The sequence below is a fragment of the Miniopterus schreibersii genome (genome assembly GCF_964146895.1).
Source record: "Miniopterus schreibersii genome assembly, chromosome: 6".
NCBI classification, from domain to species: domain Eukaryota; kingdom Metazoa; phylum Chordata; class Mammalia; order Chiroptera; family Miniopteridae; genus Miniopterus; species Miniopterus schreibersii.
In genome coordinates, this window is record NC_138107.1 from 89,879,789 (window position 1) to 89,907,304 (window position 27,516).

Genomic DNA, 27,516 nt, shown 5'->3' on the forward strand with positions numbered 1-27,516 from the left:
GGACGCGCCGTCGGCGCCCGCGCTTCCCCCCCCCCCCCCGCCGCCCCCGAGCTGGGGACGCCCGTCGGCGCCGAAGGGCACCTTCACCGCAGGCCCCGCCCCGCGGCCTGGCCCCGCCCCGGCCCCGCCCCTCGCGCCCACCCAAGCCCCAGGCCCCGCCCCGCGTCCACCTGCGCCCCGAGGCCCCGCCCCGGCGTGAGGGCGGGCTGCGTGCGCCGCGCGGGGGGCGTGGCCTCGGCGCGCGCCTGCGGGACGCGCGGCGCCGCTGGCCGTTGGCGCGGCTTCGGCGGTTGTCTTGGAGAAGCAAGATGGCGGCGACGGCGACGGCGGCCGCGGTGGCGGCCGAGGAGGACACGGAGCTGCGGGACCTGCTGGTGCAGACGCTGGAGAACAGCGGGGTCCTCAACCGCATCAAGGTCGGCGGGAGGCCTGGCCGCCTGCGGGGGCGCCGCCGAGCGCGCGGCCGCGGGGCCTGTGGGGACGGCGGGCGTCACAGAGGGACGGGGCCCCTGGGGGCCGCCGGGGGCGGGAACGGGGCCGGGGCCGGGGCGGGCGACCTACCTACGGGGTCGGGGCCCGGGCCCCGCGTCCCCAGCTGCTCGCGCGGCGGGCTGCGGGCCGCGTGGCGCGTGTCTGGGACCCGGCTCCTCGGGCGCCGCTCCCGGGGCGGGCGCGGGGGGCGGGGCGGGGGTCGCCCGGAAGCTGCTCGGCCCCAGCGCCCTTTTGTCTCCCAGGCGGAGCTGCGGGCGGCCGTGTTCCTGGCGCTGGAGGAGCAGGAGAAGGTGGAGGTAGGACGTCCCGGGGACTGCCGGCCGCCGAGGTCGCCTCCGAGTGCCCGCTGCGGTCGGGGCGGGAGCTCGGGCGGCCGCGGGCTGCGTCCCTTTATCCGAGGCGGGGGTCGGAGTCACCCTTCTGCGCCCGCGGGCGGCCGGGAGGCGGGCGCCGCGGAGCCTCGAGGGTCGCCCCGCCGCGGGGGCCCCGCCGTCACAGCTCCTGCGGGCGCCTGGAGCCCTGGGGCAAGTGCTCGGGCGCCTTCCCCTGAGCCGCCGCGGGTCCTCGTGTCCGCCGGCCGCGCCTCCGCGGGCAGGTGCGCGGGCTCCTCGCGGCCCCGCCCCGTGCGCGGCCGGGACGCTGTCCGCGGGGCCCCCCGCCACCTCCGGCTTCACCCTGCTCAGGGCCTCGCCGGCCCCTCGGACCAGATGCCGGCTCCTCGTTACCTCCGGAGCCCTTCGCTTGGCTCCTCGGCGTGTCCAGTGTCAGCCTCCCCTCCGCTGCCTTCTGGTCTGGACCCCGTGGACCATACGTCAGATCCTCACCTCGTGGCTGCACTCGGTCTGGAAGAAAGTCTTACTGGTCGTTGAAGTCAGCACGCTAACTCCCTCCCTCCCTCCCGCCTGTGCACCCTGGAGCAGAGTCCCCAAGCCCGCGGGTTGCTGATGTCCCTGAATGGTGGCCACCACCCTGGCGAGGCCCTTCGGCCTCACTCCTGACTGACGGTCTAGTGCCTGGGGGGACCAGGCGCATCAGGTGGTCAGGCTGTGTCCTCCCCCAGAGGAGCTCCTGTGTCTGTGTCTGTGCCTCCCTCCTGCAGAGGAGGCTCGGCTGCGGCTGCCTTCGGGCGCTGTCAGCTCCTCCGGGAGGCGCTGTATCTCAGCCTCGCTCTTGCTGTTGTCTCCTCGCTGGAGCTTGAAAACTGTTCCCTCCACTGTATTTTCCCCTCACGGGCACGTTTTGAAAGAGTGTGTCTGCACTGTTTCTTATGCCCCAGGCGCCCTTTAACCCGTTAGCACCCCTAAGCTCATTACTGCTGCACCTAAGTGCTTTCTGCTGCGGTCAAGAAGGATCCTCATTGAGAATATCTTAGTTCTCGCCTATCTAAGCTCCCTTTGTGGCACCTGGCGTTGTTAATCCCTCTTTCCGTCCTGAAAATCTCCTTTGACTTTGGGGAATTTTTTCTGTTCGTTTCCTCTTGATCACTCTGTTTCTTCAGCATGGTCTTTCCTCCTGCTCACCTCCTTGGGGTCCTCGGTGCAGTGTCCCAGAGTTGTCATTCTGTATCCTGTCCCTGAACAGCCATCACCACACCAGCAGCCTCAGCCCCACATCTCGCATCTGCTTCGCCGCCTGAGCTTCAGGACGTGTGCCACACGCCTGCTCACCTGATCTTTCTTATGGGGACTTTACTTAGCCAGGCAAGAGATCAGAGACACCCTGCTCTTCCTCCCACGTGTCTGGCCTGGTTCTCTGTCGGTTCTGTACCTGATATGTCTGAGGAGGTTCCCGGCTGCCCCGTGGCCTATGCTTAGCTATTTCTTTTCCAGGTCACTTCCCCTCTCCTCCTGCCTTCACTGCTGTCCCTGTCCGTCTTCCTGAAGCCCTTTCTCCATGCTGCTCCCGCGTGGGCTATTCGCAGTACACTTGATCTTGCCCCTGCACTTTCTTTAAATATTTCAGTTGACTCAACATCTTACAGTTTTCTATAGCAGCCACTGAGGACCTTTGTGGTCTTTACCCTCCTTGTCTTTTTTGAGTTTTCTTAAAACTTAATTGAGGTATAATGGACCTACAGTAAATTCAATAGACTTAAAATGTATAATTTGATACATTATAACATATTTATGCATCTATGGAACAGTCAAGATAGTAGACATGTCCATGACCTTTAAAGTTTCCTCACGCGCCCTGGCCGGGTGGTTCAGTTGGTTGAGAGTCGTCCCTTAAACCCAAAGGTTGTGGGTTTGATTCCCAGTCCGTGCATATGGGAGGTAACTGATTGATGTTTCTCACATTGATGTCTCTCCCCCTGTCTCTGAAGTCAATAAAGAAACATATCGTCGGGTAAGGATTAAAAAGAAAGTTTCCTCAAGTCTCTCCACACCCCTTTGTAATACCCCCAGCCCTTGCCCCACCCTGGGCAACCCAAGTGTTTCTAACAGCTGGTCAATTGGGATCGTACAGCATGTACTCTTATTTTTGGGTCTGGCAGTGTTCACTCAGCATACTGAATTTAAGATTCATCCACATGGTGGTGTGTTGGTAGATGGCTCCACCTGGTTCCTGTGTAGTGTTCCACTGTAGAATGTACACAGTTGGTTAGTCATTCACCTGTTGGTGGACATTTGGGTGGTTTCCACTTTTCAACTCTTGTAAATAAGGCTGCTGTGAACATTCATGTACATGTTTGTTGCTTGGATCTGTACTTTCTTTGCTCTTGAGGAAATATCTAGGAGGGTAGATCACATGGCAGGGGTGTCTTTTACTTTTTAAAACACTCCCAGACTGCTTTCTAGAGTGGTTGCCCCATGTTCCTCAGCCGTGTATAAGGCTGCCCCTATACCTGTACTCACGTAGCCTGCTTGAAGGAGCTTCCATGTACTACAAGGTTTTTTTCTTTATTTACTCAAATAAGTTGGCCTGTGCACCATGTAAAGTTATGTGTCCTCCCACAGGTGGACTAAGAAGGAGCGTGTGTAATTCAAGTCCTGTTCGTAGTGAGTGTGTCATGAGTGGTGGGTCGCTGAGATGACAGTATCAAACTTCATATAGTTGATGGTTATTTTTATAAGTAAACTTAATGTCATTTCACATGAGTATTTGAAGATCTGGCTTCTAAAGTAGTTAATTAATAAGCAACTTATAAAACATTTAAAAGTGAGGACAAGTCTCCTATGCAGTTTAGTTTTATCATTTTTGAGACACTCTTTAAGTAGCACAGAACAGTTTTCTTAGTCATCAGTAGTTGTGGAATGGGGTTGACCATAGTTTTATGGGTGACAATATTTCATTTATATCTTTGTCAGAAAATTATCCTGTAATCCACATTTTGTAGTTTTCATGATAAACACATGACACTTACAGTATTTCATTTTTTTAACAGAACAAAACCCCTTTAGTCAACGAGAGCCTGAGAAAGTTTTTAAATACAAAAGACGGTAAGATGTTCCGCTCTTCTTTCTTATTTTGTCTGTCTCTTAAGTTTTCAAATTGTGACTTCACTTGGGAGAAATCAAGAATTTCAGATTATTTTTTAGAGTCTGTGATTCTTATAGGTCTTTATTTTAAAATCAGATTTTATTGGACAACAGTTAAATTGCTTTGCCTATTACTGATCATGGGAAGTTGTTGGATAAACCAGTTTTGCTGTAAGACGCAGAACTCTGATCTGTTGATGAACTGTCACAGTGTCTTCCTGATAGTCACTGCCAGACTGGGACCCTAATGGAAACATGGGGAGACCGGGTTTTCATACTTAACTGTACTTTCCTCCCATTGATGTAGCTTGTCCTGTTCAAGTGTTGGTGGAGAGGCTGCAGGCTCAGGGACTTGCTCACCATCTCTTTCTCCTCTTTGCAGGCCGGCTGGTGGCTAGTCTGGTGGCAGAATTTCTTCAGTTCTTTAATCTTGACTTCACCTTGGCCGTTTTCCAACCTGAAACTAGCGCAGTAAGAATGATTTTTGCATGACCTTTGAAGCCTTTGATACAAATGAGTTCATTATAAGGTGAAACTTAACATTTGACAGCTTTCAGTGTCCTGCATAAAGATGGTTTTTGTAGTTACCTGTTTTTCTTAACCACCATATGAGCTGGCAGCAGGCTCCAGGTTCCCTGCCTTATTTAACTAAGAAGGAGTGTTGTAAAGTTGATTTGTTATGATAATAGACTATACCTGTTAATGTAGAATTTGGTAAAAGAAGTATAGAAGCTGGTAAAAGAAATATAAAATAACCCCCCCCCCCCCCCAACTCTTACATTTGCCATGTGAAAAATTCCAAATAGAAATGTGCTCATGTTGTGGTGTGGTATTTTATGTGTTTATGTCACACACATGAGCAACTGTGCTTCCTGTGGAAAGAAAAAATATCATTAAACATTGTGGGTGTTGGAGTCCACTGCCCCATTCAGTGAGTATTTGGGAGTAAGCCTCAGGTTGGGGTGAACCACCAGTGACTCCTGTGGCAACTTTCAGTCTCCCTCTCCCTGCAAATACATATATGTACATACATTCCCCCAAAAATGTATACAAACTTGAATAATGATAAAGGCAGTGTTTATTAAAATACACTTCATTTTCCAAATGTAATAGAATCAGCTCTTAAAGTGTGTATCCATTTTGGGGGATATCCTGTATATGTAATTTTTAAAAATGGACATTTTGTTCATTAGAAAAACAGTCTCTGAGTTTAGAGATGTCTTTAAGATCTGACAATATTTTTTCTTTAAACTCTGAAAATAATTTTGTTATATATTTCTGCACTTATAGCTTGCTTTTTCATCTTATTTCTTCCCTAGTTTCAAGGTCTTGAAGGTCGAGAGAATTTAGCCCGGGACTTAGGTATTATTGAAGCGGAAGGTACTGTGGGTGGACCCTTGTTATTGGAAGTGATCAGACGCTGTCAGCAGAAAGAGAGAGGGCCCGCCTGTGCAGAGGTGGGTGCAGTCCTGTGCTTTTTCATCTTCTATTAATACAAACATAGTGAACCAAGGTTTAAATAAATTTTTCCTTAGAAACAAAATGAAACATTCAGATCGTATAAGGGCACGTCTTAATGAAAACAAGAGGTGTAGACACTCTGAGGCTGCTGCTACCCCTGTTCTATTGATGGACCCTGCTCCCCCACTGACTAGTGCTAACCTCCTCAATCCCGTGCTGACTAGTGCTAACCTCCCTGCTCCCCTGCTGACTAGTGCTAACCTCCCTAACCCCCTCCTGACTAATGCTAACCTCCCCAATCCCCTGCTGATCAGTGTAATCTCCCCACTGACTTGTGCTAACCTCCCCAATCCCCCACTGACTAGTGTAACCTCCCCGCTGACTAGTGCTAACCTCCTGGCTCCTCTGGAGATGGGATCCAAGAGGTTTTCGTGGGCTGCACGGGAAATGCTGAGAACACGCCACTAGAGTCAGTTGTCATTTTAGTGCTATTTAAACAGAAAAAGGCCAACTTGCAGGGTAGTTAATATTTTAACTGAAAGCCTTTTTTAAACTAGACCTAAAACGTTTGAGCTATTGGTTTTGCTTAGTTTTTAAACATTTTCAAATTTCTGTGTTTTTGATTAACCATTACGTTTCTTACTCTTATCTTTCCTTTTTAGAAACAGTGCTAGAGAGATTAATAGTCTGATTTCTACTTATGGAAAGGTACTGCTGACAGGTATAGACAGCATTTTAACTGTCCAGATACTATAGCTGGTTACACATGTGCTTCTAGGCACAGCTGAGGGGTAAGAATGTGGAGGGTGTGGCTGCCGGCCATTTCTTCTGTCTGGACAGTGTCAGGGTTTTCTGTTAGTGTCTTGGAAAATCAGTAAAGCTTGACGGAGAACTCAAGGCATAATAAATAGGTTCTTCTAATTAAAAATAAAATATAGGACAGTTTTATGTGCAGTGCTAGAAAAATTGAGAGCTATTCAAGATAAGATGTTTTCATGAGAAAATGGACATTTAAATGATGGTTTGTGATTTTAGAGGAAGTGTCATACAATAAATGATTAGCTCTAAACATTTTGAGTAATTATTTTTACTCAGAAGGGGGCATTGTTGTTTCCTGTTGAAATTTTGTTCAGCTCAGCCTTAACCAGAGAGCAGGGCAGTGCCTCTGGGCAGGCAAATCAGGTGGTCTGTCCAGAGCACAGGCTGTCACCACAGCTTGTGCATCGTAACTTCATTCACACATAATTATTTGACAAGATTTTGCTGTGCGCTTATAGGATGGGCACTGAGCCGTGCATACAGTTAAGGAACCCCAGACAGTTATGGTGCCCACTCTCTCCTGAGCCAGCAGTCTGTACGCAGTGGTGACAGCTCCTGGCTTCTGAGGCCTTGACCTGTCTCTCTCCGTGCTTCCCTTTCATTTCCAGTCCAGCTGCTCCTGGGTTCACCTCACGCATGGTGGTTGCCCATGTTTTCTCCCGGGTTTGCTCTTCCTCCCTTAGTGCACTGAGGACAGCTTGGACTCTGGGGCCAGGCTGCTTAGGTTCACACCCCAGCTCGGCCTTGCCCTGCGTGCGGCATCTTCGGTCACTCACCTCCATGTGCCTTAGCTCCTCCCCTTTGAAGTGCAGGTAGCAGGAGGGTCAGCCTGGTGAGCTGCAGTGAGGACTGAAGGCACCAGTCTGTGTGAAGCTCTTGGGACGGTGCTGGGCATTGGTGATGGGACAACACTGGCCATTGTGATGACTGTTCCTGGTTTTGTTGCCGTTACTGTTGGATGACTCCCTAAGTCCCGCTCAGCCCTTTCCCCTGCTCGAGACCAGAATTTCAGACCCCTCCCATGGCACAGCCATCCGGTTACCCACGGAACGCTGGAGCCCTGCAAAAGGGCGATTCATTCTCTACTCCCAGCAAAGTGAGAGCAACACCGACAGTGTTCTGTTCCAGTCCTCCTTCCACATGTCTGTTCACGTGGTTCTCTCCCTCCCACCCCTTGCTTCCAGCCCAGGGACTTGCCTGAGTACTCCCTGAGCTGTCTGTCCTTTGCTTTGCCTAATGGTTTTGTGAAGATACCCAGTGAGGCCAGGACAGGAGCCAGGGCCCTGAGAAGTAGAGAGAAAGTGGTGGGAGGGGAAGGAAGTGAGGGCTGCCCTTTGAAGAGATCAGCGTCTGCCAGAGAGTGGAACTCGATGACATTTCTTGGGACAAATGAAGCAGGGCAGCCAGTCCTGGGGTGGGAAGAGCAAGTGTCTGCCAAGTGAGATAGGACCAGTGGGGAGTTGGGCAGGGAAGAGGGCTTAATGGTGCAGACTGAGTGAGTGACATGCTCTGCAGGTAATCAGAATCCAAGTGTGTTTTGCTTTTTTAAATTAAAATTGGGAAAATCTAGTAAGGGTATTTACATTAATTAGGAAGAAATCAACATACCAACATGTGTAGTGGTTTTAACTGTTAACGTTCTGTTGAGGTGTAATTAGTATGTTTATGTTTTATTTGTAAATGTTTTCATTTTAAACTGAATATTTTAGGGTGCGCTAGATCTGGCTGATCTACATTCTCCACCAAAGTCACCAGACGGAAAACCGAGCTCACACACAGGTCCCAGCAAGGTAAGTGGGCAGGGCACAGGGATGGTCCAGACCGAGTTGCCCAGCTCGGGGTTTCCTCTCTAGTCTTGCTCGTTACACACTGTGTTGCTTTGTAACACAGGTGCTGTTCAGTTTTTTGACAGTGATTTCCTCCTTTTGATGAAGTATGTATTTTTAAAAGTTATTTTGCTTTAATTGCTAGTTTTTTGAATTTTGTGGCATAGAGAGGAATATCCTATTAAATAAAAAAATTGTAGAATTGTTGGACTCATTTGGTACTTTGAAATTTTGTTCCCCTTTTCATTTATACATTCCTAACTTGAGAATATTAGGTTCAGGAATATAAAATGTTGTGCTGACTACTGTAGATGGTGCCCAGGCTTGGAATTGTAAGCCATGGTGGTGGGTATTTATGTTAAGGAGCCGTTTTGAGGATTTATGAGAAGGTCTGTGCTTGGGTTATGTGTGTGTGGTCTAGGAGTGGTCAAAGTGAGGGCCTGCTGGTTCAGGGATGTGGTGTAATGGAAATGAATTGAGAGGAACACTCGGGTTCAAAGTCAGGGGTCTTCATGCTAGTGACAGGCATGGGTGGGATGGTGGTCCTCAGGAGCGTGTTGTCTCTGGGATGTGCTGGAGCAGGGCGCAGGGATAGAACCTGTTCTTGCCAAAGGGCGGCTTTCGCGGAGCATGGTGACTGGCCCTCTGGCTCCACCCTGGGAGCAGTCAGGTGAGGCTCCTGGTGCAGCCGGGCTGGGGGATACCTGTGGGCCCTCTCTGATTAGGCGCACTTGGGGAGGTGGCAGCCACGGCTGCTTGTTGGGGGCCTGGGCACAGGCAGGGGCGGATGGCTCCTGCTGTTGTTGATCCTCTTTATTGTTTAAATGTAGAAATGAAAGGAATTGGATACTTTGTTTCTAACCAAGCAGAGAGACCCTTGTACTGTTGATGCTGGTAACTTTTCTCAGGTCTGGTACCTGCTCTGCAGGGAGCTGGGTCCCTGAAGGCTTTTCCCCCCTGATGCTCATGGGGAGGACAGAACAGAGAACCAGATCGTGAGTCAACTCAAAGAGTCCCTTGAAGTGAATTACAGAGAGAAGAGCCTTTGTAAAGAGTGTGGCTTTCTGTGAAAATACCTGGCTTTAGAAGGATTAAAATTAACTCATATTCCAAATACCATATTAGTAGTACCTAGCACGTTGAGCTATTTGGAAGTTCCCTTTTTAGCAAGTAATTATTTTTTAAAGCAAAGTAGCAATGCTAACCTTTCACATGTGGTATGTCTTCAAGATAAAAAATGTCTGTTTTACATATTCTAATTCTCTTCATATTTTTTAGGATTTAAGAATTATGATGAGAACCTGATGTTTTAAGTTGGTTAGGAAATGTTGCTCTAAACCAGCGATTTTTCAACCAGTGAGCCGCAAGAACTTTTAAAACATGCAACACCTGACTGTTTAGTCAGGGTCACTGACCCCTTCTCCTTAGAGCGTCAGATTTAAAAATGACCACAGCCAACACTACAATAGCCGTCCAGTGTGAATGAGTCAAAATTATACCAATTATTTTGGTCAGATTGGCAAAAGATACGTTTTTTTGTGAGCTGCAGAATTTTAGTCATTAGTTTATGTGCCATGAGATGGAAAAGGTGGGAAAATCGCTGCCCTAAACAGTCCCAGAGAAGGGATGGAGATTTCTGAGGTTGATTAGAGAACAGAAACCAGACCTTCAGGCGGCCCCACACTCCTTCACCTGCTGACTGTTTTTCGTGGAGCCTCAGCCTCAGTCATGTTTACAGGCCTGTGTGGCAGTGGCTGCGTCTAGAGTGCCACAGCTCATCTCTGCTGGGCCTGGACTCGTGTACAGTTCCATTTTAGTTTGGGATTCCAGTGCTTTCCTCACCGGCTTCCTCCCTTCCCTCAGTGGTCTGGGAGTCATTGGGGACTAGAAGGGCCTGTGCCTAAGGGGGGCCTCCTAGTCTGGAGAGCCACAGGGAGCACGAGGGACTCTGGGAAGTGTGGCCAAGCACAGGGTCCGGCAGCCCTCGGGAGCCTGCTTTGTGTGCCCCTGAGGAGGGGAGGGCAAGGCCAGCGCTGTCCTAACTGCAGCTGCTCAGGAGTTCAGGCCTGGCTTTCTCAGAAGGCTGCTCAATGGAGCACCAAAGAGCTTGCCCATGCAGTGGGGCAGGGCTACAGTGTCCACATTGACCGGTAACTGTTGGGCAGAGTATTTAAACATGAATTGAACCCCTTGAGGAAGAGAGTTAAGAAAAGACCAAAAAAGTGGGTTTCTAAGAGAAACACATTAATCGATGTCTCCATTTTTTAGAAATTTTCTAATAGGAATCCTTGTTAGTTTGTTTATAAATTAGTTTACTTTTAAAGATTTATACTTTGTGGTAAAATATCATTTTATTCTCATGCTCAGATACCAAGGTATAAACGACAAGGTAAGAAGAAGACAAGCGGGCAGAAGTCTGGTGCCAAGGTAACGCGCATGAGGGCAGAGGAACGGGCAGCCCCGCGGGGCAGGCCGGCCTGTGTGGGCCCCACTGGGCCTGCAATCCATGGGCCTGGGGTCACCTCTTTGAAAGGTCACACTCTTACCTGTAGTCAGACATGGTAAAGTCATGGTGGCATAAACAGGAAGTAATTTGACTCTCAGTTTTTATCCAGGTGAAAATCATACTGCCATATATATATATACACGCGTGCGCGGCTGCCTCCTGCACGCCCCCTACTAGGGATCGGGCCCGCACCCTGGGCATGTGCCCTGACTGGGAATCAAACTGTGACCTTCTGGTTCATAGGTCGACGCTCAGCCTCTGAGCCACACCAGCCGGGCCATACTGTTATACTTTTAAATTACACTGTCAGTTTTATGTTGAGGATTCCTTGGTTTTTGGCAACAAAAAAAGTTGAAAATACTTTTGAATGGATGGCCATGTACGTATTCTTAACATTATGATTTTTATCTGAGGTCAGTAGACATAATACTACTTTTTGCTACATTCCAGTTGGTAAGTTAAAGGCTAAATTTAGTTTCCTTCAGACGTTTTGTGCTCAGCAGCTGTGAAACCATCACACATTGCTGAGGAGGGCAGTCCCACAGTGAGCAGCTATGGCTGCTTCCTTCCCAAAAATGAACTAAGCCAGTAAACCAGCCACTTTTAAATTTTAGGTATTAGAGTCTTAGGAGCATTATCCATCAGTCAGTTTTTACACGAGTTTAGAGTAAGATAACTGTACTTAGCTTTTAATTCTGTGGAGTTCGTGGCTCTGTTGATCCTTGGTTCTTGGATCGATCCCTGCGGACCTCCAGAATGGAAGGGTTTACAGTGTGTCTGCTATGTTGGTGGCTTTTCGTCTGTGGGTTTCAATGGTATATTCCTGTCATCGTGTTTGTTTACACTATTTTTTATGCCTTACCATACAAGGTGTTTTAAAATGTTATTTAGCAAATATGTCTGAACACTTACCTAGAGAAGCTCATGTGTTAAGTGCTCCGGGTGCGACATTTAATACAGTCCTCACTTCAGTAACTTACAGTCTAATTGAATTAAGACATACCTTAAGAAAGATAAGTAAAAATATAAAACAGCATATTTTTTATAGATGCTTTTAATCAGTTTCTTGGACTTTTTTAAAAAATTAAGAGCATATTTTATATTACCAAGCTTTCATAATCTTGTTGTTCTCATGGGTCTAAAGAGGTTGGAATGTTTTGAAGAAGTAGATACACAGAAACAGCCCATGGAGACTCAGTTCACTCTGTGCATGGAGCAGCTTGGTGGGCCAGGCTTCCTTCCAAGGGCAGGGCCTCAGACACTCCCAGACCCGAGGGTGGCTGAAGAGTCTGAACAGGCCCATATCCTGTAGTTCCTGAACCCAAAGGTTTTATTTTGAAACCTTTTTCCTCTACTTCCTGGTCTTGTTGCAGAACTGCTGTAGAAATCTGTCGTACCCAGCAGTTTCCAGCCTCAGAGATGTTTCTTAGCTCTTCTTCCTCTGCCTTTCCGCTTTGCCTTGTGCATGCAGCAGGTTTCCCATATCCTTAATGCCCCACTATCCTAACATCTTAATAACTCCACACCAAGCCACACGTATGTGGTCATTGAGGTTGTACACAGCCGGACTCCAGGGGGCACCATTCACACGCAGGCAGGTAGCTAGCATTCTCAGCTGGGCAGAGCTCGGAGTTTGGCCCTTGTCCAGGAACATGGGTGGAACAGCAGGAGAGCACGGGGCAGGGCACAAGCAAGGCCTGTGGGTGTGTCTTATTGCTTCTTTTGTATGCAGAAGGCCTGTTTTGAATGGCTCCTTCAGAGACCCTTAGCTGTTTTCAGGGAAGCTATATTACAAAGGCCCTTTGAAAAATCATTCCTATGTATATAAAAATTACTGTTGTGAACCTGTCAAAATGCAAAGCAAGATCTAAGGTTTTTAAACTAATTTAACATGGGTAAAATAAAAGTTATATTTCTGGGTTTTGCTATTGTTACCAGTCTATAAAGGATGGACACAAGAATTAGAAGGCTAGGTGGTGGGGGGAGGGTGTTTCTTTAATGAGTTAGCATTTTTTTAACTCTATGCTAACACTTCCAAAGTGTGACCTGTTTCAGTGTGAACCATTTGTCGCTGTCTGAAAGAGCATCAGAACTTAAGCAGACTCTGAAGGCACCGCTAACTTGGGGTTTTCCGCTCACTTAGAGAAACTGAGTGAGATATCCCATGTTTGAGTTCTTAATGTAACTTAGAGTAAGATGCTTCTCTATCACATTAAATATAATGTGGAAGGTCAGCCTTTTTATAATCAGTTTTCAGGTGTTTTAAAACTAGTGTGTATTGAGGTATTTTTTGCTTTGAGGTCTTTAAAAAGGGCCATTTCTTAAATAATTCTTGGATAAGCCCAGCTTCACGTCGATTTAGGGCAGTGATGGGGATCCCACTGTGTGTATGTTTGGGGTGAGGTGTTTCTGTGTTTTTCAGACACCTCAATTTTCTAGATAAACCGGGCATTGTCATTCCCTTCACACACACACCCATACCCATTCTGAATGCATGAATGCACGTGGTGAGCAGTGTGCCCAGCACTCGGCCCTTACCGTCCTGCCTGGCCAGCAGCCCAATCCTGGTTGCTTCAGAAGCAAGACCTGACATCTGGGCACTACTGTCCACTGGGCCCCAAGCAGCTGGCTGGGTAGGGCGGTGCATGGAGCAGCTGTGCAGGGTCGTCTGCTAGTCTGATTTCAAAGCCAGAGAACTGGTCCCCTTGTGCACCTGTGGGAGTTACAAATTGCTAATAGAACATAGGAAGAGTTTCTTTAGAAAAACGGTTTTTAGAAAGGAGTTAGAATTTTTGTGAATCTTGAATTCCACAGTTGTTTACTTTCTAGGTGAATGAAACTTTTAAGAGTGAGTGTGTGTGTGTGTGTGTGTGTGTGCGCGCGCACGCGCGTGCGCTACAGCTATAGTAAAATTACTTTTCTAAATTTATTGGTAAGTCTTGGGTCAGATGCTGCCTTTGGCGGGTTTGAGGAGGGGAGCTAGGGTGGGGGGTTAAGGGGCAGGAAGAAAATTTGCATGAACTTCTGAAACTTGGAAAACTTTGGCTTTGATGTTTCTCTATTATGAGCATTTCAGAATAAGCCTTTAGTTTAGAAAAGCAATTAATTTTTTTCTAGGTTCATAAGACATTCTAGTGATAATTCAAGTTTTTGGCTATTGGAAGATTAGTAGTTATTTTCACTGTGAAACCTCTCTCTGTGATGTTAATTTTCTGTTAATCTAGAAATTTTCCATAAAGCTTATTAGTCTTAAGATCCACTGAGGGAATTGAGTGGCTGCTGCTGTGCTGTGCAGTAGTTCTCCAATTTTAGGAAGAGACCAAGCTTTATTATAATAAATACCTTGGTTGAGAACAGTTTTCACCCTGGCTGGTGGTCCTGGAGGCTGGAAGTCTGAGAGGCAGGAGTCTACAGGGAGAGTCTGTTCCAGGCCTGCCCACCTTCCTGTGGCTCGGGCAGTCCCAGGCTTATCCCCATTGTCACATTCATGGTGTTCTCTTGTGTGTCGACACTCTGCTGTAAGGACACCAGCTTGTTGGGTTAAGGGCCTGTCCTGCTGAATATGACCTTGCTGGCTACCTCTGTGGCTCCCCTATTGTAAGTAAAGGCACACTCTCCAGTACTGGAGGTCGGCCTCAGCGGGTGTGCAGGGAGTGAGTTCTGAGACCGCTGTGGATTCTCCGCGTTGTCGTTGGCTGTTGGCCGCTGGCCGCACTTCTCCGTGTTTGACGCTGCGTACCAGGAAAACTTCAAGGAAGTTGTCAGGAGATTTTTTAACTTTCTGCTGCTTTGAAAATATCTTGTGTTGTCTAACAGGACAAGGACTTGGTGTTTATTTTTGCAGACAGCTCTTTTCAATCATTAATTGCTCTGATAGCATGTGGACGTATAACTCCATACAAGGCCCAAACACCGTACAGCATAGATTATGCCCACTGTCGGCTAATCATGGTCTCTAGCTAGTGTAAAACAGAAACGTGTCTTAATATGTGCCCAGTGCATTGTCTATACGCACATGAAAGCAGAAACATCTGACCCACATGTTACCCCCGGCCGGCTTCAAGTCTTTGGCTTCCCCAGCCTCCCAGCCTCCTTAACTCCTAGTAATGATGAGACTGGAAAGTGCTGCTCTAGTTTAGTTCTCAAGGACGCTCATGCTGGAAGGGCATTGCATTTTGTGCGAAGCTGCAGTAGCAGCGCAGCGTGGACTGTGTCCCCGCCCATGTGAGGAGCGTGCCCTTCTCTCTCAGGGTGGAAGGCGGGGCTTGGGAAATTGCCATTTTGAACCCACAAAAACTGCAGTTTCATAGGACTCAACCTAAGAGCATAACACACGTACTAAGCACTGGCCTCTGGAGTCAGGTTGTGATGTTTACCTTACCCCTGAACTCCCCAGCTACCTTGGCAAGTGGCTGAACTGCTTGTACATCTTTTCTACATTTGCTTGCAAAGCAGAGTGAATGTGCCCCACACCATGGGGTCGAGGGTTAAAATGACATAACGTGAGAAGCATTGAAGGCTTTTAATAAATGTCAGCTACTTCTATTACTGTCATTCATATCTTTTGTTTTTGTTGTCATCTTTATTTTTGACATAGGCATGTCTAAGGGCAAAAAGAAATCAACAAAGGACAGAATCAAGCCAGGTTGTGAGGGTCAGGGCCCACTGAGAACAAGGAATTGCACACAGTTTCCTGCAGCTTCTCCAGAGCAGTGGGACAGGAGTGAAAGTGCTGAGTCTTGTGTATTGGTCTAGATTCACAGGGACGTGGCACACGTGCTATGGACATTCAGGAGAGGTGTGGGTTGGGGAGTCCTCTGACGTCCCAGTTAAGGCCAGTGCTGTCCTGGTAGCAGATCTTGACATTAGGAAGGGGGGTTGTAGAGGCGGTGTCTCTTACCTTATGTTGTCGGCTGTATCAGGCGCTGGGTGGAAAAGTGCTGTTTACTTTGTTTTAATACTTGGTTCATCTGTGTGAGCTAATCTTCCTTCTCTGCTTTACTAGTAATGCCTTTTATTTCAAGCTGAAAACATTAATTTGTGGTAACTTATGAAGCAATGATACATATGTAAGAGGAAATGCAAAGTTATTTATAATGGAATAGGTATAGCAAAGGTGTTTACAGTTAGGGAGTGAGAAGGAATGGCGTTTACGTGGTTCTTTGACATTGTCCCTTCAAAAGTGGGCAGTGCCCCAGAGCCTGGGGGTGAGGGGATAAGTGGTAGGTTGCTTTGGACCTCAGGCAGTTAGCTGCAAGACCCCTACTCCCCACACACACATGCTCACACACTCACATACAGAGATTTGCATATGTTCACGACTTTTTATTATTTAAAACATTAGAGTTTTATTTTACCAAGGAGCCCTTCTCTCTCCTGTCTCTCTCGAGAAGGGCGGCAGTGATGCTAGTCACAGCGATACAAGCGTCTCCTCATCAGAACCAAAGAGCAGAAGCAGTCTTCACCTCCTGGCCCATGAAGCAAAAACCGGGTCTTTCTTAAACAATCCCAGTCTAGACGCCCAGGACAGAGCTGGCCCCGGCCCACAAGACGACGTGGATGAAGACTCTTTCTTTGATGACCCCCTTCCCGAGCCCGAGAAAACCTACGGCTGGTGAGTCCTCGGTTTTGGGTTATCAGAACAGAGGCTTAAAAATATAATTACTGAATGGTTTATTTACAGTTAAGGAATGGTGAGCTGCTAAAGGTTCTGTACGTATTGGATTTGTAAGTCTGGTTTTGTGTCATCAAAGCCTTCTGTGTTGTAAGGCAGTTCCAGATATAGGGAACCTAGGTGTTACTCCTTCCGTAGGCAGGTGTGCCAGCTGCTGTTGGAGCTGCAGGGCCCAGGGGTGATACAGGCAAAACCTCTGCAGATGGGGCAGAGGCCACTGTAAGAGGCACAGCGAGCTGTGTCAGGAGAGCAGGGTAGTGAAGGGAGGGAGTGGGGAGGGATGGGGGGTGCAGGTTTCCATAGGGTGTCAGAGAAGGCCTGCCTTCCAGGGGCTGTTGAGCAGAGAGCCAGAGGAGGTATTACAGGTTTGAGTGGGCTCAAGAAAGAACAGGAGGAGAGGACTATAGATGGTGAATACTTTTCTGGTGAACTTTATTGTAAGACTTAGGGGCCGAGGAATGGGGTGGGGCCGGAGGGCAGGCGTGGGGTCGAGAACCATTAAAGTGGGCAACATAACAGCACCTGTGTATGTTGATAAGAACAGTCCCATTTTAAAGAGGGAAGTTGATGGTGTAGGGGACTGAGGATTTCTAGAGAGCTGCACTCGAGGCCCAGGGCCTTTGTCCTGGCTGGGGGTGGAAGTGTGTGGGTGCGCTGTAGGCGGAGGGTGTGATGGTAGGAGACAGGACTCCTGTGTTGCCCTGCCCGCATTTCTGATAGAATCACAGACAGTGAAGGTGAGTCTATGATTGGATGTCACACAGAATTGTGGGGAGCGGGGAGCGGATGTTGCCTTTCGGTGCTGCGTACTTTGTATATTCTTTATGGTGCAGCCACTGTTCCCATGAGACCTGCGTAAGCTGCTCTGTTCTAGTGCAGGAGGTAAGAGCACCACCTAACTGTGCACCTGTTTCTTGTTAGGAGAAGTGACCCCGGGAAGCAAGGAGGAAACCTTGCCTCACTCTCTGATGCCCCGTCCTTGAGGAGCGGACTCGGCTCCCTCCCTGGAGCCCCCTTATTGAAAGACTCCGAAAGTGAGTGCTGGACTGAAGAGGTGGACGCTGAATACTCATGTTTTTCTCTCTAACTTGTTCAGTAGTATATGATCATTGCTTATTTTTCCAGAAAAATGTATGCAGAATCAGAAAAGTAGCCCATAATTTTTCCATTCAGAACATTTTCTGTTAATACTGTGTTCTATTTTTTTAATTTTTAAAAGTATGGTTTGTATTCTGTTTTTCCTATGCCATCAAAGTACTATTAGGAAATTGATTTTCTAGCCCTCTGTCACATGCTACATACAATTTTAAACCTTCTCTCTTTTGGACATTTAGATTGATAAGTAGGATTTAATTCAGTTAGTTTAATAAGCATGTGTTTTGCAGATTGCGTGACACCACAGTGATCATCACAGGGTGAGAGGGATTTGGGCTTGACATGTCTTTCTGTGCAGCAGAGACGGACTGTCAGCTGCACGAGGAGTGACAGACACCCTACAGCACATGTCTCCTTCCCAAGCCCCCCACAGCCCCGTTACCCACAGTGACAGGACCCAGGGCTCACACCGGCAGATACGGAGATGAGCTTGGATACTGTATGTAGGAAACAGAGGGTTTGATCAGCACAGTGTTTAGAGCGTAACTGTGCCTCTTCTGAGTACATTTTCTAAAATGTAGATTAGCTCTGTTAGGAAATTACAGTGTGATTTGCACCATTTTGCATTACGTGATGCTACTGCAGGGCCTTCAGGCACACAAGATGGTCTGTGGCATCTCTTCACCCTCTGGCCCACCAGCCATGGGTCTGCGACTGTGGCCCCACCACATCGCCTCTCTCTTCTTTCCCACGTCATCATCACCTGCAGCAACAGAGTCCAGGGTATCGTGATGAGGTCACCCCAAACTGATTAGGGACAAATGGTGTAGAGGGGCATTGAGAACTAGGGGCTGAAGAAATAAAACCAGGGAGAGAAGCTCAGTTTGGTAAGTGAAATCGTGATTGAATTTTGCATCAGCAGAATTTAGAGGTCAAAGGAAAAGCAGTATGAGAGTAACCGTAGTCCATGTGGTCGTACGTAAGGAAGAAGCTGGGCAGAATCATGGTGATGGTCGCAGTCTAGTAAAGAGTTGTGTGTGGTTAGGAAGGGGTGTGATGCGTGATGACACAGGCAGCCATTCATCATATCTGGTCATTTCCTGTTAGTTTATTAAGCAGCTGTTGCAAAGAAGCCCTTGTTCTGAAAAAAACTGATGTGGTTTAGAGACATTTGTGTTCTGTTGATTTAATGCCAATGTTTTTCCCTGTTCGCAGGTAAAAGGGGAAACGCGGTTTTGAAAGATCTGAAATTGGCGAACGATAAAGCTGGATCTCTGGGATTAGGTAACTAGATGTCCAGTTTTAGTGTTGAGTGCTCGGAGGTGATTATTTTATAGAATAAAATCGTAAATGATGTGAGGTATTCATCCTGCAGTGAACACCTCATGAGCACACGCCTGCCTGGTTCAGTGTGTCCAGGCTCAGCCCGTGTGCCGGGTGGACCTAGCAGCAGCCATGGCAGATGCTGCTGGTGGGTGTTAGGCAGGCCCAGCAGACTCTGTGGGTGGCAGGGGAGTCCGTGCACGTGGCATGAATGTGGGGAGCAGGTCCCCTAAAGCCAGCCCAGGCTTTCCTTCTGGAAAGGCCTCTCCTAGGAAGTGACCTCTCTGCTCAGGTGACCGGGCACAGTCCTGGGTGCTGAGAGCTCATGGTTAGGCCTAGGGAATTGCTCTGATGGGGGAGACAGACTTGTGCCGGCACTGTGGGTGTGGGGGATGGGTGTGATGCAGAGTAGCACCTGCGTTCCTGCAACAGTGAGAGCCTCAGGGTGAGCACAGGGCCTGGACACAGGGCCTCGCCTCGGCTCTCTGTCTGCAGACCCGGGACCATGTGATGGGACACTTCATGCCTTACTGGGTAGCTAACCGCGAGGATGCAGCTAGTGCAGCCGGTTCTCTGTCACCATTTCCTTCCTGTTTGGAGGACGGCGAGAGTGTGTGTGATACAGCTCTAGGCCTCCTAGTGCCGGCTCCCACCAGGCAGCTCCGGGCAGGCCTCACTGGCAGGGAGTGTGTGGCCCCCTGCCACACTTCTTAGACCACAGGCGTCTGAGAGGACGGCTCTCCTGCAGGAACAGTGCGGACGGTTTGGAAGTGGATGATTCAGAAAGTCCCAGATGGGGCACCTACTAAGTGCAGTAAGGAAACAGCTGTTCCCTCACTTGTTAGTGGGACTAATAACATCCACCTGGTTGAGGAGTAACTACATTGGAAACTGGGGGCACATACAGGACAGTGCCCGGTAAATGTTAGCTTCCTTTTTACGCTACTTTGTTCCCGTTTGCAGCCACTTGCAGCAGCATAGATGTTTCCTGAGCTGCCGATGTGTCCCACAGGGACCTGGCCTCGTGGTGCCTCCAAGTTGCTGGTTGCGGGCTGGTCAGCCAGGTGCGCCTACTTCCTCCTGCTCATTTTCTTTCCCCTGAGGTGTGGCCACATTTCAGGTAGACATTCTCTTCCAAGGCCTGATGGAAAGTCTGCTCCCAGGACTTTTCCCCCATGAACAGCAACCCCTGGAGACCTGCCTTACCTCCAGCCTGATAGCTGCCCTGCCCTGTCGTGTGCTGGGCTCTGGTCTCTTACCTTTTCAGTGGCTCACTGTTGCCAAACCGTTGAGCTTCCCTGTGACTGCTCTGTTCTCCATCCACCTGTGAGGAGGAGCTGCCCAGAATCCTCCTCCTCGGTGACGGTGGGGCCGTGCTGCTCAGAATGGGAAGGTGCTGGTAGGGGGAAGGTGTCCGTGCTTCTCCCTACTCTGCTGGCACCTGGAAGGACCCGGGCTGGGCGTTTGGTAGCCACTGCTCGCGCCCAGATGTTGAAATGCCACTTCAGTGGGAAGTGAGCTCTGAGCTCACAGATCAAGCTCTAGCCCAGCTTGCTGTGGTTCGGCAGATGGGGGCCAGTCACAGAGAGACAGACTTGGCACCGTTACAGTGCAAACCCACCCACTTTCTGTGCAGGGTTGAGCAGTTGATCCTTCAGGGTTTGTGGGCACGTGTGGTCTCACACTTTTTTTCACCGTCCTTGACAAATGTAAAAGCCATTCTTAGCCTACAGTCTGTAGAAAAACAGGTTGTGGGCCAGTTTTGGACTGTGAACCCAGCTTTCATGTATCTGTAGTCTGTGTGTCAGCAGGAAGTCAGGGTGTCATGGTCGTGAGTCCTGGCACAGCTATTCCCTGAGGGCTTGGTCTTGGATTGGCTCCAGACACTGGAGTGGGGTTCAGTTGGCTCCCTGTGTTCACACTGCAGCGCAGCCATCCCCACTGCCAGCTGAATTCTCACTTCTGCGCTGAGTTTACACGGGAACAGGGACGGGTCTTGGAGGCTGCCTCACGGCTCTGTGGTTTCTCTTGACGCTTGCAGACCAGCACCTGTGTGGTTATTTCAATAGACGCTTCCACCCCTTGTCCCCTCCTGTGCTCTGCCTGACAGTCTGAGGCCCCGAGTCATCTAGGCTGAGAATGCAGGTGGGCCGTTTACTCGAGAGATGCAAGCAATCTGGAAACTGGAGGCCACTCACCGATCAGCTGCAGGGATTCCTGACTCATTGTTGGCAGTGATCTGCCTATGGCTGAGCTATGATTCTTGTCTTCATTTCTGAGTCCCTCCTCCCCACCCACACAGCCTCTCTGTCAGATATCAGCACACAGGCCACGTAGCCCTCAGCCGCAGTCGTCTGTGACCTGGGCCTCGCAGCAGACTCCAGCTGTCCTTCTCTTTATTTTTGCCTCCCAAGGACATTTCTTCCTGTGGGGTTTGGAGTGTGTGGGGAAAAAAAACAGGCCTCACGCACCTGTCCTCTTTCACTCCTCTCCCTTCTTTGCATTTACGCTGAAGTCCTGACCATGACCTTACTGGCCTCGGCCAGCCCTTCTGCTCTCTGCTCCTCTTGTCTTCTCCCCACCCTGCCCCTAGATTCATGATGCTATCTCTACCAGCTTCCGTGCTGATTTTCCAGCCACCACAGCCTCCCCATGTTGGGGCCTTTGCACATGTTTCTCCTTGGAACACACTTTCCCATGATGTGTGCACCTGGCTCCTTCTCTAGGCTTCCACTCAGCTGCCACTCAGCCTTCCCAGCCCCTCCCAGTTTCTGGCTTGCTCAGCTGCTCGCTGCCCCTTCTTTCCACTGGAGGGTGAACTCCGTGAGATCAGAGGTGCCGCCTCACCCAGTGATGGGCCTTGGGACCCAGCAGTCACCGTCCTGTGGGAAAATGAATAACAACCAGGGGATTGTATCGAGAGAGGACCACCGTGTCTGACAGCTCACCCAGAACTCGATCCTCCTCAGCAGTGCCGGGACATGGTCATGGGCTGTCTGGTCTTTGGGGACCCATGGGCATCCCCAGCGGGAGCGTCTCTCTGGCTCGTTACTGAGTGTGGCTCCCTGTCAGGGTCCACACTCCTCCCTCGGTGGCCATGCGATCCCTGCATGTCTTCCACATGCAGTCACTCATGGTTAAGGCGGCTCTCGTGGACACTTAAGTGTTTGCTCTGCTGTTGACAGCCGTTTCCTCAGCAGCCCCCAGAAGATAGCAGGAGTGAGGGCAGTGGGGTCAGCTGTGCACTGTCCAGGCCCCAGGTGCCCTTCAGGCACCGTGGGGCTGCGTGGTTAGTGAGCGACCCTCCCTTCGCGGCATCCTTTTCACAGAGTTCACGGTGCACTGACGTCCTGGCCACATGTAACACTTCACCCAGCATTAACCTGTGGGGGCAGGTGACCAAGCTCAGAGCTGAGGGTCATCAGGGATGCTCACCAGCTCCCGGTCACAGGACTCAGTTCTGGGCCCCTGAACCAGCTCTGTTTGAGGACGCCCTCATTGGCTGCACTCGTTTTTTAACTGGATCTCTGTTATAGAGTCAAAAACATAACAATAGGGGGTTGGGGCTAACACACTTCTGCTGTATGTCCCATTACATCAAATGTTTAGTGTTAACATCAGATGACGTTATAAATGCTAAACATGCAACGTGATGCAGCTTCGATGTCTGGAATAAAAGGTGTTAACTGCACTTTATGTAGTTATATCGTTATGTAGGATGTAACACTACTGCCTCTTAGGTAGGTTACTTTCTCATTTGCTTTTATATATGGGTAACTATTATTTCTGGTCTTTGGGACTTCTTTTGTAACGATACAGTATTATTCAGTAATGTAGTTTTTGGAAGAAAATGTGTGTGTTTAATTGTAGATAAATGGTTAAGTATGTTTATGTAAATGTAACATGTATCTTTCCCTAAACTTACCAGGGACTGGAGAAGATGATGACTATGTTGATGATTTTAACAGGTGAGAAAAAGAGTTGGACAACAAAGATACATCGTGAGCAGCTTCCGGACACTGGGAGGCTGACAGGTCACCCTGGTGCCTGTCGCAGTGGGCTTGTTCCCCTTTCATAGGACGGAATAAAGATAGTCCGTCCAGAGGTGTGCAGGGGGCTCTGGAAGCATGCCTCTGATTCCGAATCAGAATGTGGGTGTTCAGGAGACTGGATGAGAGTAAGATACAGAAGCAGCTGCATAGCTGACTCGGGTCTTGGAAGCAGTCAGGGCGCCATAGGATGAAGACCCCACCCGTCTGCTCCCCTCCTCTCGGTGGGAACCCTCCACATCTGCTTACACACGTTGCCCTCTCGCATATCTTTCTGATCCAGTTGACATGTAAGCATAGATGTAGCATAGGAGTTGGCTAGTAATTAATTTGGAAGTAGTGTTTGTTGTGGATAGGTATGATTAGAAATTTTAAATGAGAGGCTGAGAATTTTATGTAACTAACAGGGTTTTTTTTCCCAATTGGGAATTTATGTTTACTTTTTAACAGAATGACTTACTATGCAGCAGTTGTTTTGAGATGGCAGCATGAACCTTACTTTTCTCATCTGTTCAGTTGACCACTCCTGCTGCCCTTCCCACGTTATTTTAAGGGTCAAATGAGAACATGTGAAAGTAATGTTATTTATTATTTTAAAGGATTAAGATAAACATGTGAAAGGCTGAACAATGGTAGTTGCTCTGTAAATGTTTATATTCAGAGTTCTTATTTTTCTTCTTCCCCTCTGAAATTAGCACCAGTCATCGCTCAGAGAAAAGCGAGCTAAGTATTGGGGAGGAGATCGAGGAGGACCTTTCTGTAGATTTGGACGACGCCAACACCAGTGACAAGGTCAGAGGTCTGGTTCCCTGGAGGGCTCTTCCTGCCTGTTTTTGCTGTGATTTACTGCTAAGCTTTGGAAATTTATACAAATTAGTAAAAACAGTTGAAAATTGAAAAGTTTATGACAGAATTACCTGAATTACAAAATTACCTGGCTCAAGTCTGAAAAGTGTATTAAGTGAAGATGTAAAACTGCGTCCATTGTCAGTCACTCTGGTCACTGGCCAGGTTTTCCAGAGCGTCCGGGTGTTATTGCTGGGCATCATTCTATGGGCGTGGAGGGCCATGGCAGGGCTGGGTCGTTTCGGAGAGGTCTCTGTGGAGGTTGGTGTGCATGTGGTTGGTGTGCGTATGAGCCTGTGAGTGCAGGAGGTGTGGCTGAGGCTGTGCACCATGCCAGGGGCTCTGTACAGGCAGGTCAGGCACCAGACCTCCAGGGGAGACAGCCGAGCAGAAATGGCATTGGGTAGGATTAAGAATCTGTATCCAGGATCCAAATTGGCTTGTGGTTAGGTAGAGAGCAGAATGTACTTGGGTGTGTGAGATGGTGTCTCAGGATTGCATATTGGTGCCAAGAGAGCTGGGTCCACCTTAGAAGCTGTGGCTGCTGCAGCTGGTGGGAGTGGGGCTGTCCCGATGATCACGTGGGGGGTGGGGGAGCCTTTGAGGGGAGCAGCACTTGTAGTCGAGACAGTCTAAGGCAGCAAATCTGGGCTTGAGTCCTTACCGTCTGTGCCCTGAGAAAGCTTTTTAAAAATATGTTTTTATTGATTTTTAGAGAGAGAGAAACATTGATGAGAGAAAAACATATTGGCTGCCTCCTGCACACCCCCTACTGGGGATTGAGCCCAAAACCCAGGCATGTGCCCTGACTGGTAATTGAACTCGACCCTTCGGTGTGCGGGCCGACTTTAACCACATTGTAACACTGGCCAGGGCAAGATAATATTTAAATTATAGCGATATATTTTAAAAATACTTAAGACCCTACTTGCATTCTGATGCTTATCTTTTCTGTCTTGAACCACAAGCTCGAGGACCTGACCCAGGACCTAACAGTGTCCCAGCTCAGTGACGTGGCAGATTACCTGGAAGATGTGGCGCACACCTGAGGGAAGCAGGTCGCCGTCAGGACAGAGGACTCCACCCAGCTCCATTCATTTTCAGTCACTGCTGGAAGCCAGCTCTCTGTTGGTGCCTGTGTTTCAAAATGACTGCAGATATTTTTCAGAATTAACTTTTCATTATACTAAACGAAATACTTCCTGTCGGAGCCCATGTCTGGAGGATTTATCGTCTTCTTCTGGTTGACCCGCGCATCTCACTGCGGGAATGAATTGGCTCAGATCATGGCAGGGGGTAAACCCACTAAAACAGCAGTGCTGAGAGCACAGTGAAAGGTGTCAGTAAAGCTGCAGGCCCCGCAGCCCTGGGCATGCGGCCTTGGCCTTCTAGAGTCCAGCAGGGTTGGTGCGGGCAGTGCTGCAGGGTGTGGCGGGACCGCAGCTTGGAGCCCAGCCCTAGGGGGGGACGGGTGTCAGCTCCTCCTTCTGCTTCCTTCCATTCGGAAGGTCTGTTAGACCGTTAAGGTTATTAAATATTCTCGTGTGTGCTACTTAGTTTTGCTCGTTTTTAGAGAAACTTAGAGGCGGTTGTGGATTTTAATTGGTGCTGTTGTCACTGACAGCATTGTGGTTGCTGCCTTTAGTCTAGGGTGCTCTGTGAGAGCGCTCATTTATCATTTGTGACAATGTGAAACGCCAAATTCCAAAACCACCTGAAACCGTTGAGCAGTGCTTCCATTTTGGACCTGAGGGCTCGTTATGTTCAATCCAGGCTACACTGGTACAGTAGTGATGGCCTGAGACCATCCATAGCCAGGTGGACAAGCCTTCTGTGTGTACATAGTTTCTTTGTAACCCTGTAAAGTGCACCGTGGGAGCATTTCGAGCCGTCACTCGCGTTCACTGTGCCCAGCGGGCTGATCACAGAGGTCACTGATACTCATGGTACTGAGCTGGACAGCTGGGAGCGACCATGCCTGTCGGTGTAATTACAAGAAAAGCTGTGACTGTGCGGTGAATTGTGTACTTTTTTATTTCAATTAAATGATGGCTTTTTACTGAAAGTCACCTTTACTAATAAAAGGAGTTCATTATCTCAGGAGGCAAGCAGACTTGGTGGTCTGTGTTGCCAGTTTTTCATTTCATGTTAGCCTCCGCGTTACAGAAATACTTGCTGGGCCCTATAGGTAAAGAGAGATGATACTGTAAGGACTAAGGTTGTATAACATTGGAATCTGAATCTGTAAAATTTAAGTAAAACTGAGCCATACACACAGAGAAAATAGGACAGAAAGTGGGCTGGGCAGCCTCGCTGTGCTGTCCCACCCTTGTGTGGGGGCCATGTTGTGGGTCTCAGCTGAGCTTTCCACGTTGTATGTGCGTGAACTGTGCTGCATGCAACGTGGCCTGTTGCTGACGCCCACATGGTGTGTGCTCGTGGTTCAGTGTGTTTCCCTGATACCATCTCTGCACAGTTGCTCTCTGTAGAGCTTTAGTCTGTCTGCCCCCTGGAGTCTGTCAGGTGTGTGATTTATCTGTTAATTGTCAGGAGCTAGATCTCAGTGAAATAGAGGACAGCAGGAGATGGTTTTTAATTTATGGAAACTTTTGAACAGTAGTACCTGAAATTTGTCATTTTTCTGTTACCCAGAGAGTCTGACCTTTTGGTAATATTTGGGGGGGGTGGGGGCAAAAATGCCCAGTGGAGCTTTCTCATCAGCGCTGCGTACACCTGAATTGTAAATAATACAAAGTTCAGCTGTGAAGAGTTTCATTCCCATGTGTGTGCTTTGATTAGACAGGATTTGAGCGTGATTTGTGTTTTTTTGTTAAATACATATTGAAATATTAACCCATGAAATACATTTTTATGGAAATCCTGTATTTTACAATAGAGTTTTTCAAATACTAGGTCTCATTTTATTGGTGGTAACTGAAGGTGAATAAAAAGCTCTCACCTTCTCTGTTTTGTGGTGTGTGACAGTGACCAAGCGTCAGCTGTGGCCGTGGCGGTCTTGGTCTTCATCTCGGCCCCTCCTCCTCGCTCCCAGCCAGCCCCAGCACCCACCCCCAGGCCTCTCTGGTCGCCCATCCCCCAGAACTGTGCCCGGCTGGCCCCTTTCCATCTCATTCTCAGAAGTTCCAGCCTGGAGGTGTTCCCCTGCCTGCCTGCCCCTCCGTCGCATTCACCCTGCGTACGCTCATCACCTCGTCCCTGTCTGAGGGGCTGCTTCTTGTCCAGAAGCTCCTTCAGCAGGAGCTGTGTTGAACCACTGTGTGCTTGGCTAACGCAGCGTCCGCCCACAGACTGCTCAGCAGGCTCTAAGCCATGGCAGGCATCCTGGAAAGTGTCATTTCTGGCTGGGCAGCTGCCTCCCAACGACACTGAACCCCTGGGACCTCATGTGGTCCACTCCACCAGCTTCCATTCTAGGAAGGGGCAAATTTGGGAAACTCCATGGTAGAAACCAGGGCAGCTCCACCCTGAGTCATCCACACGGCTTCCGGAACAAAGGATCCCTGGCCCAGCCGCCGGGAAAAGGAGCAGCATGTTCCAAAGGCCCAGGCAGAGTGTATCTCAGCGGAGACGGTTCAGAAAACAAAATAAAAACTTCACTGCTCAAGATGGGCGATGACTCGTCCCTGAAACGCTGCTGTGAAGGTACAATCAGTGATTCTGATTAGAAAGTTGATGGGTTAAGTCATTCTGTAAAAGGGCTGAAAGGCAACTCAAAAGAAAAAAATTAGCCACCAGAATGACCAAGGTGGAGATAACAGCCCCAGGACGGCAGCGTCACCAAGGACTGCAGTGGACGTTTCCGCAGGGTGGAAACGGGCAGGCAGGCGTTGGGTTCATGAGCACCTGGTGTGGAGCTGCATGGAGGACAGGCCCACAGCCAGTGTGTGTACCTGGTGACTGGATGATCTGAGGTCAGGGAGTGAGG

At 49.0% G+C, this 27,516-nt stretch overlaps 1 protein-coding gene across 4 annotated transcripts; it reads left to right on the forward strand.

Annotated features, from left to right (window-relative positions):
- Positions 1-220: 220 nt before the first annotated feature.
- On the forward strand, positions 221-26,533 carry CEP43 (centrosomal protein 43). 4 transcript variants are annotated; one of them, XM_081139502.1, is made up of 13 exons: positions 221-416; positions 735-788; positions 3,878-3,932; positions 4,354-4,442; positions 5,291-5,428; positions 7,961-8,041; positions 10,445-10,504; positions 15,977-16,197; positions 17,179-17,291; positions 18,568-18,636; positions 22,604-22,643; positions 23,420-23,516; positions 24,539-26,533. In XM_081139502.1, the coding sequence occupies exons 1-13, from the start codon at positions 309-311 to the stop codon at positions 24,617-24,619; spliced, it is 1,206 nt and encodes a 401-aa protein (XP_080995628.1). In that variant the 5' UTR covers positions 221-308; the 3' UTR covers positions 24,620-26,533. The 4 variants fall into 4 exon arrangements, with proteins under 4 accessions (XP_080995628.1, XP_080995630.1, XP_080995627.1 ...); XM_081139501.1 differs by having other exon boundaries at positions 228-416; positions 15,974-16,197; XM_081139504.1 differs by lacking the exon at positions 10,445-10,504.
- The last annotated feature ends 983 nt before the right edge of the window (positions 26,534-27,516 follow it).

Excerpts from the sequence above, each read along its gene's own strand:
- CEP43 (XM_081139501.1), top strand. The coding sequence starts at position 309 with ATGGCGGCGACGGCGACGGCGGCCGCGGTGGCGGCCGAGGAGGACACG. Across the intron at positions 3,933-4,353 it reads GTTTTTAAATACAAAAGACG|GCCGGCTGGTGGCTAGTCTG; the intron begins GTAAGATGTTCC and ends TCCTCTTTGCAG. Across the intron at positions 17,292-18,567 it reads CTTATTGAAAGACTCCGAAA|GTAAAAGGGGAAACGCGGTT; the intron begins GTGAGTGCTGGA and ends CCCTGTTCGCAG.